The sequence below is a fragment of the Haliotis cracherodii genome, unplaced genomic scaffold (assembly GCF_022045235.1).
Source record: "Haliotis cracherodii isolate W230 unplaced genomic scaffold, xgHalCrac1.p SCAF_4, whole genome shotgun sequence".
NCBI lineage: Eukaryota > Metazoa > Mollusca > Gastropoda > Lepetellida > Haliotidae > Haliotis > Haliotis cracherodii.
This window is the reverse complement of record NW_027266297.1, coordinates 32366051-32377295: the sequence shown is the minus strand read 5'-3', so window position 1 is coordinate 32377295 and position 11245 is coordinate 32366051. Positions and strand designations below refer to the sequence as shown.

General features: G+C 40.5%; 1 protein-coding gene across 1 annotated transcript; it reads right to left on the bottom strand.

The window, feature by feature from the left end:
* Nucleotides 1–440: 440 nt before the first annotated feature.
* On the bottom strand, nt 441–10334 carry LOC139480076 (cytochrome P450 10-like). The gene is made up of 11 exons (XM_071263056.1): nt 10211–10334; nt 9240–9388; nt 8174–8371; nt 7503–7699; nt 7035–7228; nt 6368–6588; nt 5321–5467; nt 4226–4392; nt 3401–3479; nt 2760–2963; nt 441–1920 (listed from the first exon to the last, which is right to left on the bottom strand). The coding sequence occupies exons 2-11, from the start codon at nt 9378–9380 to the stop codon at nt 1804–1806; spliced, it is 1665 nt and encodes a 554-aa protein (XP_071119157.1). The 5' UTR covers nt 9381–9388; nt 10211–10334; the 3' UTR covers nt 441–1803.
* Nucleotides 10335–11245: the final 911 nt, after the last annotated feature.

The following is an 11245-nucleotide window of genomic DNA, read 5'->3' as shown; positions in this document are numbered from 1 at the left end:
GAATATTAAGCTGGGCCATGAAACCTAACTCCATAATGAAATCTTTTAGAAACGCAAAACGTTGCCTTAATTTTTACCCTAGATCTGTTACCTAAGTCAATCCTTTGCTCTGTTCGCTGATGAAAGGAAAGACGTTGATATTTTTATGTTACGTATATATAAGTGCATTAAGTGTATATCAAGTACTGTACATCAGTATGAAAAAATAGAGGGTGTCAGTACAGTACTATGCCCCATTGTGTAAGAAGTAAGTTTACTAGATAAAATCCCCACTGACCAACGGTTTGAAACTTAAATAGTGGCAAGAAATGAATAAGTAATGAATTTCAGTTCAGGTTACAAAGTAAATTATTTTATAAATATCACATTGCATCAATCACATGCCCAGCAGAATACACTACTCTCCTGATGCAAACTCACTCTCCCTGACAAGTCCTTTTTCCAAAATTCAAATCTTATGAGAAGACTTGTTTCAATTATTATCATTTAAACGAACGCACAATCGTAACATATGTAACCAACTCCCTTTGTTTTATTCGAAATAAGGTTCCATATGTTAGTAGAATTTTTGCCATAGAGTAGAAGGGAACCTTGCAATCGAAAGATAAGGGCGAGGTAAGGTGCCGTGTTCTCAGATATAAGTAATACAAAGGCTTCTCGAAAAGACATAAGCTGTTAATAGTCCTATGTCGCAAGGTGTCCCTTCCCCATCGGCATGTAGTTACTACTTGGCGCTCCAAGCCAAGCCATTGATACTGGCCATCGTCATATACGGTGTTGTAAGTCTTAATCGAGTGCATCTCGGAATTCGGTACATAAATCATTTTATGTTGATTCCCGTTCTACAATTTACATTGACATTTCCGGGTCACGTCTTAAATTGTATTTGAAAGACACCGTGCTTTTCAGTTTAGGAAGATGCCGAAAACTGCATTGCCTGACTTTGAACAGATCCGCGAACAGACCCTATGAATTGTAGTCTTAGACATACTTCCGATTGCTGACTACATTTTGAGATAAGTCTGTAGGTGATGGGATTGTAAGGTTCTACAAGAACCAACACAATTGACCTTACATCGTTTACAGGTACATTATGTGTACAGCGAAGGTATAGGCGAGTTGCGTGCCACCATTGTGTAACACTTATACTCGCAACCAAAGCTGGGACAGTTAATGGTACACTGTTTCATGTCAAGCTTCTACATCACAGCTCCATGCATGTATCAGCTACAGCAGGCTAATGCTTGTATACCAAAGTGTAATGCTGCAACTGTAAAACAGTGCAACGATACCACAGCACAATGATACAACGATATCAAAGCACAATGTTGCAACACTAAGCACAGCGCAACGATATCAAAGCACAATGTTGCAACACTAAGCACAGCGCAACGATATCAAAGCACAATGTTGCAACACTAAGCACAGCGCTACGATATCAAAGCACAATGTTGCAACACTAAGCACAGCGCAACGATATCAAAGCACAATACTGCAAAACTAAGCACATTGCAGCGATACCAAAGCACAACGGTGCAACAGTAAGCACAGTGCTGCGATACCACAGCAACTATATGACTACCTTCAAAGTACCATGTCAGAATGATTTTGCTTCACCAAACGGCCAGTTTGAATGTAAACTTAATAACAGCTAACCTCACAAACCAATTATACTCAGAACCAACATAAGCATTAACCAGAATTAGCACCGTAAGTACGAGCGTTATGAAAAGTTTGGAATGTCTGGCATCATGACTGGGTAGACACATCACTGCTTCACAAGTGGCATTGGCTTGTCTGTGTCTATGCTGATTGCCTTGGGACGAAACTAATCTTGGCTGGCCGGTCTGGGGTCATCACAGTGTTGAGAACAGGCTCCAAGTCCTCGTGGTGATATTCAAGCTTGAAGTTCTGGACGATCTGAAATGTAATAATGGTTGATGAAATGTAACGAAAAACGCCTTGCTTTACACGATGTCAATCTGATACGGTAAGTGCACTTCTTGTGATGACCATTCCTGGCTAGCTGGATTAAGATTGAGATACACGTAACTGGCTGATCATAACACTAGCCTTCACATTCTTATACGTTTTCTGTATCTGATACGACTCGTGAAGCCCCGGGGTAGGATAGGTCTTCAGCAACCCATGCTTGCCGTAAAAGGCGACTATGCTTGTCTTGAGAGGCGTCTAACGGGATCGGGTGGTAAGGCTCGCTGACTTGGTTGATGCATGTCATCGTATTCCAATTACGTTGCTCGATGCTCATGATGTCAATCACTGGACTGTCTGGTGAAGACTCGATTATTTACAGACCACCGTAATATAGCTGGAATATTGCCCAGTGCGGCGTTGAACAACAGACAAACAAACATTTCTGCGAAAATCTACCTTTGCATTACACGAGGAACACCTTTTGGGAACTGATTACCCATAGAACCTCACCTGGTGTCATTGTTATTATTGATATTTGCATGTGTGTTTCAGAGAAATTAATACATCCACATATGCATACCATAGAACAAAGTGCAATACTTTCCCACAATCAATGAAGAGTTCGACAAGGAAAACGTTTGAGACCTGCGTTCCTCAAACTGACCCTACCCAAGTCAGCAACGACGGAACCTAGTATACATTGTCCTGGCTTTTGGGGGTCCTTCCATCCATCCTATTACCTACGATTTTGAACTGTCCTTTTGTTCTCCTTTGCTGAAGCTAATCAATTAAGATATCGACAAACCATATTGTTGTCAACCTACCTTTGCTAGTGCTAAATGAACCTCCTGCTCAGCGAATCTACGTCCAATGCACATGCGAGCGCCATGGCCCCAGATCAGGTTAGATAGAGCTTTCTGTTTGTTGTCTGTGTTGCCACGCAACCATCTTTCAGGTTGAAATTTCTCTGGTTCTGAGTAGAGTTCTGGGTTACGAAACATCCCGAAGAGATTGGCCTGCACATGTGTCTGTAAAATGATTCATTGTAATACTAAATATACATATGTCATGCGTATTTATACCAAACACGAGCATTTCAAGTGTGACAGTGTGGCTTTGTTTGTTAAATATGGAAATGAAAAGTTTATATGAATGTGGAAGCACAATAAATGACTCAGTTGGGTTACTACATGGCGTGTCAGCTTAATGTTGTTTGAAATTCCGAAATGATGCAGGACTTCGAACGTTTACCACTTCAGTGAAACCCATGATCACGGGTATGGTGCTGACAAACCTAGTAACCTAATCAGGGCGAATCGGGATTCGAACCCAATATATTTAGGTGTCTGGCACAAGTAAAGAACATAATTTTATACTGCGAATTGCGACGCCTTTTAAGACTGCGCCACCAGTCCCCTCCCCCAGCCTCGCCCTCTTTTAACTTTTGAGCCTCCATGTTACTTACCCCAGCAGGGATCTCGAAACCTCCGACTTCCATCTTGTCTGGCAAGATTCGGCTTGTGGCAAATGTGATTGGATATAATCTAAAATAATAACATGCGATGTTGAAATACTGAACTATGTCTGAATGAAAATAAACTGCCGGGTAAAAGAAAGTCAACACTAACCAATTTGACCAATAAATTGCAAACGTAAGCAAAACGTTACTAGGCTGAATACAGTTCCCGAAACACTGCAAACGTAGGCCCAAAACACAACTATGATATCCCTTTGAAATACATCACCACTGAATAACCATTTCTTGTTGGTTTCATTATAGCCACCATCAAACATGGATGTATATTTTCTATTGCCCGACAGTTTGGTATCATGCACAAGTAAATTGTTAGAACAATAAACATTGTGTTGTGTTAAAGCAGTTATGAAACTGAAGCTTCAAACAGTTTTGGTCTACTGATGGGTTGCATTTCACACCCTACGTAACGTTCTGATTGGGATCTCTGTGTGAAATTCGCACGATGTTCCAATCAGCTCATTACTGATGCAGCGCTACTGGTTAGCCATTGTGTGATTCAGCCGACATCCAACAAAGGCATTCAACTCCAACACCTGGGAGAATATAGACTCCCGGTCCAATCTAGGAGCTCACGGTAAGCATGTCGACTCTCTGTGTATGTCATAGTGTGTGACAAATAGTGCCTCGTCCTCCCGTACTGCAACCTACCTGAGTGAGTGAGTTTGGTTTTACGCCGCTTTTAGCGAACCCGGGTCTTCGGCGTGACGAGCGAACGCTTTAACCACAAGGCTACCCGACCGCCCCTCAACCTACCTGAACGTCTCCTTGAGCACGGCCTTGACGTATGGCAGTTGTGCCAGCTTCTGGGGTGTTATTTCAGCGTTGTGGGACAGCACCTTATTGATCTCTGAGTGCAGCTTCTCCTGCACCTCAGGGTTCTTGGCCAGGCTGTACAAGCACCATACAGTAGCATTCGAGGTCTGTAATGAGAAACATAATATACATGTATATGTATGTGCGTGTGTTATATGTCATTGTGTCACTCTGTGTTTGTTTGTTTGTTGTTTAACGCCGCACTGAGCAATATTCCAGCTATATGACGGCGGTCTGAAAATAATGGAGTCTGGACCAGACAATCCAATGATTGACATCATGAGCATCGATCCACACAATGGGATACGACCAACCAAGGTACATGTATATACGGTATAAGGCTAGGGCCAAGGTATATACGGTATAAGGCTAGGGCCAAGGTATATACGGTATAAGGCTAGGGCCAAGGTATGTCCGGTATAAGGTCAGGGACAAGGTATACCCGGTATAAGGCTAGGGCCAAGGTATATACGGTATAAGGCTAGGGCCAAGGTATATACGGTGTAAGGCCAGTGACAAGGTATACTAGCATACGGAATAAGGCTAGGGCCAAGGTATATACGGTATAAGGCCAGGGCCAAGGTATACTAGTATACGGTATAAGGCCAGGGCCAAGGTATATACGGTATAAGACCAGGGCCAAGGTATATACGGTATAAGGCCAGGGCCAAGGTATATACGGTATAAGGCCAGGGCCAAGGTATATACGGTATAACGTTAGGGCCAAGGTATACCCGGTATAAGGTTAGGGCCAAGGTATACTAGTATGCGGTATAAGGCCAGGGCCAAGGTATATTTGGTATAACGTTAGGGCCAAGGTGTACTAGTATACGGTATAAGGCCAGGGCCATGGTTCCAAGTTGAAGTATAGTTACATTATCCATTTGCTTTGTGTTCCATTCTTATAATAGAACTGATACATTGTGACTAGAAAATTTATCAGTCTTTGATTTCATACAGGTTTTGGATTCTTTCAATGAAAAGGTTTACGACAAACCATCTTGATGTATGTGTACTATCCTATAAGACCCTTACCGTTTCCACGGCACCCATCATGAGGTCAACTGCTGTTTCTGCGGCCTCTTCAGGGGACAAGGACTCCTGGGATAGGAGGTAGGTGAGGAAGGCGCCCTTCTCTTGACCGTTCTCATCTGCCATGGAGCTCTGTAAGGCTTTCACTTTCTGGAAAATAGACACAAATAAAGTAAGAAACTGCTACTGAGCGCTTGGTGCTAAAATTGCTACTACCGTTCATTTCAGTGTATGCTGGAATTCAAAATGGCGATGGCATTTGTGTCATACATTCTGCTATTACATACTTGACTATTTCTACTCGTATGATACCAGCTTATAACCACTGAGAATACAACGCTAACAGAACTAAATAGGATGTCTTTATTCCTTTGAAGGCTTGGTCATATATAATAAACCATGCCTGAGGAATTTGACTCTTCAGTGTCATGAATAAAGACTGACTGATTGGTTGAGCGAGAGTGTTTAACACCACTCCGAAAAGAATTTCATTTATAGTGTTTGTGAAATGTGGAATGAAAATCCTGAAGTAACACAGGCCGTCAACGTCTACAATTGTAGTGAAACCCACGAGATGGTGCTCCAGACCTAGAGTGGTGATCAGGGAGAATCTGGGATTCGAACCCATTATTAACATATCCTGTCATAACGCAACTCAGCATGTCGAGCAGCGTCACCTAAGACACCTCTTATAACTTTGTTCGTGTGATTATTCGGTTTGATTATTTGTTTGTTTGTTGTTCAACGCCGCACCCAGCATTACTTCAGCTATATGAGGGCGGTCTGTAAATAATCGAGGCTGGTCCAGACAATCCAGTGATTGAAATCATGAGCATCGATCCACGCAATTGAGATCGATGACATGCGTCAACCAAGTCAGCGAGCCTGACCACCCGAACCCGTTGGTCGCCTCTCACGACAAGTATAGTCGCCTTTTACGGCAAACATGGGATGCTGAAGACTTATTCTACCCCGGATATCCACAGGTCGATTATACGGTACAAACGTTTAAAACAAGCAACGCTGGAACCGACGAAGACACATAACTACCTTATCTACGAAGTATCTGCCACATTCTAAGACGTTATCGGAATATGCTTCATACTGCTTCCACAGCTTGGTAGGGAAGACCTTGTATATGGGGAGATTGTACATGAGGGGCTGCATCAGCTTGAACAAGCCCTGCAGGTTGTCGATGAAGGACTTGACTTCAGGATGGGGTTGACTGCTGAGGCAGCCGATGCGCTCCTCAAACAGGAAGGTGCCGATTGCTGTAATAGGAAGCACCGTGTTTATTTACACTGAAACCGTTTGTCGCTTATTTAATATATTAATATATGTATTTATGTATTCATAAACAAAGACGGGTTTTGTATTACTAAGTGAAATAAAAAAATCCTATTTGATGTGAAAATGTCCCATTCCTTAAAAGATACTGCATTTCAATAAAGTTTTAATATGAACCATTTGACTCTGCTGAAGTATGTACTGTGAAATACATGTACGTATTTTTCAGATATATTTTAGTTGTGACAACAGGAACACTATACACTACGTATATAGCGAGTACTTTAAAACATCACACATTATTGATAAGATTCCCTCTAGGTTCGTATGTCATTAATTGTAACCTTGACCTTTAGAAGTAGAAGATGTAATGGTCCGAACTGACTCCGTCCCATCTGAATTGTTCTGTTCCAATTCATCGGAAACTTACATTCCATTGCCCACTTGAATAGTTCCTTCTCAAGTTCTGGGACCTCCTTGGATGTGGCGTCGCTGGCTTCCCTTAGCCTTGCAACGAAGTCATCCCCAACCTCGTTCATTGGCTGACAGAAGTCTGTCACCTCCTTCAGTTTCAGCATCTTCTTGCTGACCACTCTTCGATACCTGTGCCACTCCGCACCTTGCCTGAAGGTGAAGGTCAGGTTATTATTGTATTGTCATGAGTAAAAACTAGATTATTCATAAAAAAGTTTATTTCTGAGAGTTTCTATCCTACATTGTATGGCTCGAGAAGATGCAACACAACCGATATCCTACACTGCATATGGTCTCTAGCATCATAAACACATACGCGTATAAATAATGTATAGAATCATATTTTTATGTTTATCCAAGGACATCAGTCCCGGCGTCCATTTTTCTGGGAACATTTTAAGGGGCAAACTAAGATGATACTTACGAATTGACGAGTCCAAGACCGATGCCTTTCTGTGTTCTGTAGTGTGCCATAGGCTCCATCTCCCGGCGAATGGGCGTCTTGCCCTCTGACCTTATAACCTTCTGGTATACATCCGGATCACTGATCACCACGTTCGTGATTGGTCCAAATTTCTCCTTGTAGATAGGTCCAAATTCGAGAGATCGTTGTCTGTAGGCCTGCATATGAATGAGTATACAACTGTTATACAGTTCAAAAGTTGCATTCTTAAACTAAAGATGATCTGAGCTTGGGTTGATAGGCAGTCCTGGCATGTTAGATTCAAGTCGTCCAAATCTCACTTTGTTTTTCTTCTAACTCAAAATGTCTACAATTACTATTTACCCTAACTACATCGAGACAATTTCAAGCGTGGCCCTGTTAACAATATCTAGACTTCTTATGGACACCAGGTCCTAGACTATAGTCCCTTATTAAAGGACGACATTTGTTACAAGACATGGTACATGTTTGTGCAAACAGAATTAACGCAAAAAAGGAAAACTAATGATGTTAGTGTCATCAAAAGTAAAATGTAAAGGGGAATTGGATAAAAGCCTATGATACCTGCGATGAGATCATATTATCTCTTGAGCGATCACATACGTTCTGGTGCATGTTCACGTACACATAACGAGTTATCCTTTGCTTACCTCAAACATTTTGTCAAAACGGAGGCCATCTTTCTTGAAGTAGTCAAATATTGTTCCGAAGAACGGTAAACCCTTGGGGCCTGGGATTGCCTCAAAGGGTTGTGGCTCATATTCCTGTGTTTGTGGTTGTACTGCGTCGTTCGATATTGGGGCTTTCATCAAACTCTCTAGGGAGTCCATCGTGCGACGTAGGGGGCACTGTAATTATGGGAAGGAGCTTTTATTTTCAGAATGCATTCTAACAGAAACAAATCATGGGTGAATATTTCCAAAGTGTGTTCAGCCATGTCCATGAATAAACTTAGCATGAGGATACACGGTCTGGCCTACACTTACCCCATCTTATATTTCACATATATGAGGGCATGTGGGGATGGATAAAGGATCTTCAACGTAAATAATCTGATATTCGAACTCACTACCCGTAGATCCTGCCTATGGTCGTATTCATACTTCTGTATTGCAATAGGACTGTATGTAATTAAAACCTGTGTGTCATAAAGGATTTATCTAACATGATTTCAATGTTTTTGCATGGAACAATCCATTGTGTCCTTCGTTCTGCGAGTTGATGTTTCAATAAATGATGATGATATTAAGTATCACATCAGATCCAAATAATGACTAGGTAATGCTAATACGAAAGTAAACACGCCAATTCTATCTAGAATGTAATAGGATCGATAAATTCCTCCTGCACAAAATACTCAAATACAACTTATGCAATGTAAATACAACCCTTAAATGCTTATCTGGAGGCCATATTGCGTCTGTATATGGAGGGGGTTTTTGATAGTGATTCATAACATATGCTCATGCTCTGCTTTTAGTAGAGATTTTTTTCATCATTATGGAAAAAAAGTGTTTCTTTAATTGACAGGTCGTCATGCAGATTGATATAGGTAGAAATGCAAACGACTAAACCATTTCAATAATAACTGGACTAAAGCCACAAACAATATTCATCCAATGCTTTCGAGGACATCCGTCTATTTTGACTACTCTTGAATGAGACGATCGGCACGTTACCACAAAGAGACATAAGTTCGATGTAAGGTATCAGTACCTGTTGTTCTAAACTTAAACCCTCGACATTCAGTACTGTGGCGCTCTGTTCAGCACGTGCAGACGTGGAGACGACCCGCTTGGCAGCAGACGATTCTTTCAAAAGTTTCAGCATGTATCTCCCAGGTGTTAGGCCGCTCATCTTTGGTTCTGGAAGAAGCAGACGACAACTGGAGAGGCTGATCCCAGCAGGTGGGATAATACGTGATGTTGATTATGTTATTGTCCACGTGGTGTTAAGAAAGGCGATTAAATAAATATCCTTACGAGGCACTTTTGACATAATTAGTTTACGCGCCCTACAGTATAATAATTCAGACACTGTTCAACTGCATAATGTCATATTGTCACTACAGTACAGACGTGATAGATTTTTAAAAACATACTTTTGTGTACAGTTACTTTGTACATTATTTGGTGGACATTTCTATTTGGAAAAGGTCTCCGGTCCTACTTTACAAGAAACCTCGGACAATATTTGGATGTTACCGAATCAAAATGTATGTCTGTATTAGAATTCACATGTTTTATGATAATATATATATATATATATATATGTATATATATATATATATATATATATATATATATATATATATATATATATATATATATATATTTATAGCATTAATAGAAAGGAGATACATTTCATTACAACTATAAAACTGAAGTATTTTGTATATGCTGCATATACCTTTTGTAATTATAAACAAAATATACTTTTATGGTTGTGAAATAAGTCGAATTATTTATAAACCCTCTTGTTTTATAAACAACTGAACTAAGATTTGTTTTGGAGAATTATTCCATATCTTCAATAAAATATGTTTCATCTAAAGATATCAAATACATGCTTTATCAATTTACTGTACAGATCACAATTCGATTGTACTAATCTTATCAAAAAGAAAACAATAACGCTAAAGTCTAAATCTATTATTGATATAAAGTTCATATAGAATTAAGACTCACCTTAAGTTTCTTGCTGAAGTTTCTTTACAAAATTTTGATGTTTTCTTCCAAAACAATTGGCCGTTGCTTTCTGTTCTTGTTACCAAACTTCGGCCAAGGCGGGTCCTCTCGGGTCTACACGTCGTTGAGCCCAACTGAGCATCGAGGCCACTGTCACCAGCTCCTTTATACGCCAGCCTTCCGTGGCTCATCCTCCCACTCGGGGGCGGGATGAACGTCACAGCGGCCAGTTTGATTACCTCACTCATGTGATCACACCTTTTGCCAGGGTAGGCACGAGGCCATATGTCACATGGGGCCCACTAATGACGCCACCGGAGGATTTCGATCGCGACAAATCGCCGATGCTGTGAGGATTGCCATACACATTTTTTATCACATCGATTAACACTGATTTCTGGATTAACTTTCACCTATAATTTTCATTATCAACAGAAAAATATTCTTTGTCGGGAAGAATGCAATTACGAGAATTTGGTTTGTTCGATGCATGTGCTGATGATAACGGTGTTAATGATAATAAGGCCCTTATCTTCACATTATCGTTGACACTTCGAACGGATTTGATGATTGTTAGGATGGAATTTGTTCTTTAATCATGCAAGTTGCCATATGCTTGTTCACTGGCACTGACAATTATGGAATTACGGTGATTACATGTCTCAAACAAAGGTTTATATGTTTCGAAGGTATAAGAAGCATCAACGGTTGCTAGGATAGATTAATATAGTAAACAATCTATCCTACGGCCTAAGACCACACGAGGTATATTTCTGTAATCAGATTCCTTTTATAAATAAACTAAAAACAAAGTATACACTTGGAAGTAATCGGATTTGACTAAAAGATTACAGAGATTATCAAAGCATTATACCAGGCCAAAGACAGTTGACGAAACACTGTAAAACAAAGGTAAAAAACACAGTTGTGATACTCGTATTAAACAAATCACCATCGAATAACCATTTCGTGTTTGCTTCATTATTAGCCATCATCAAACATGGGTGTATACTTTCTTTTGCCGGCAGTTTATTA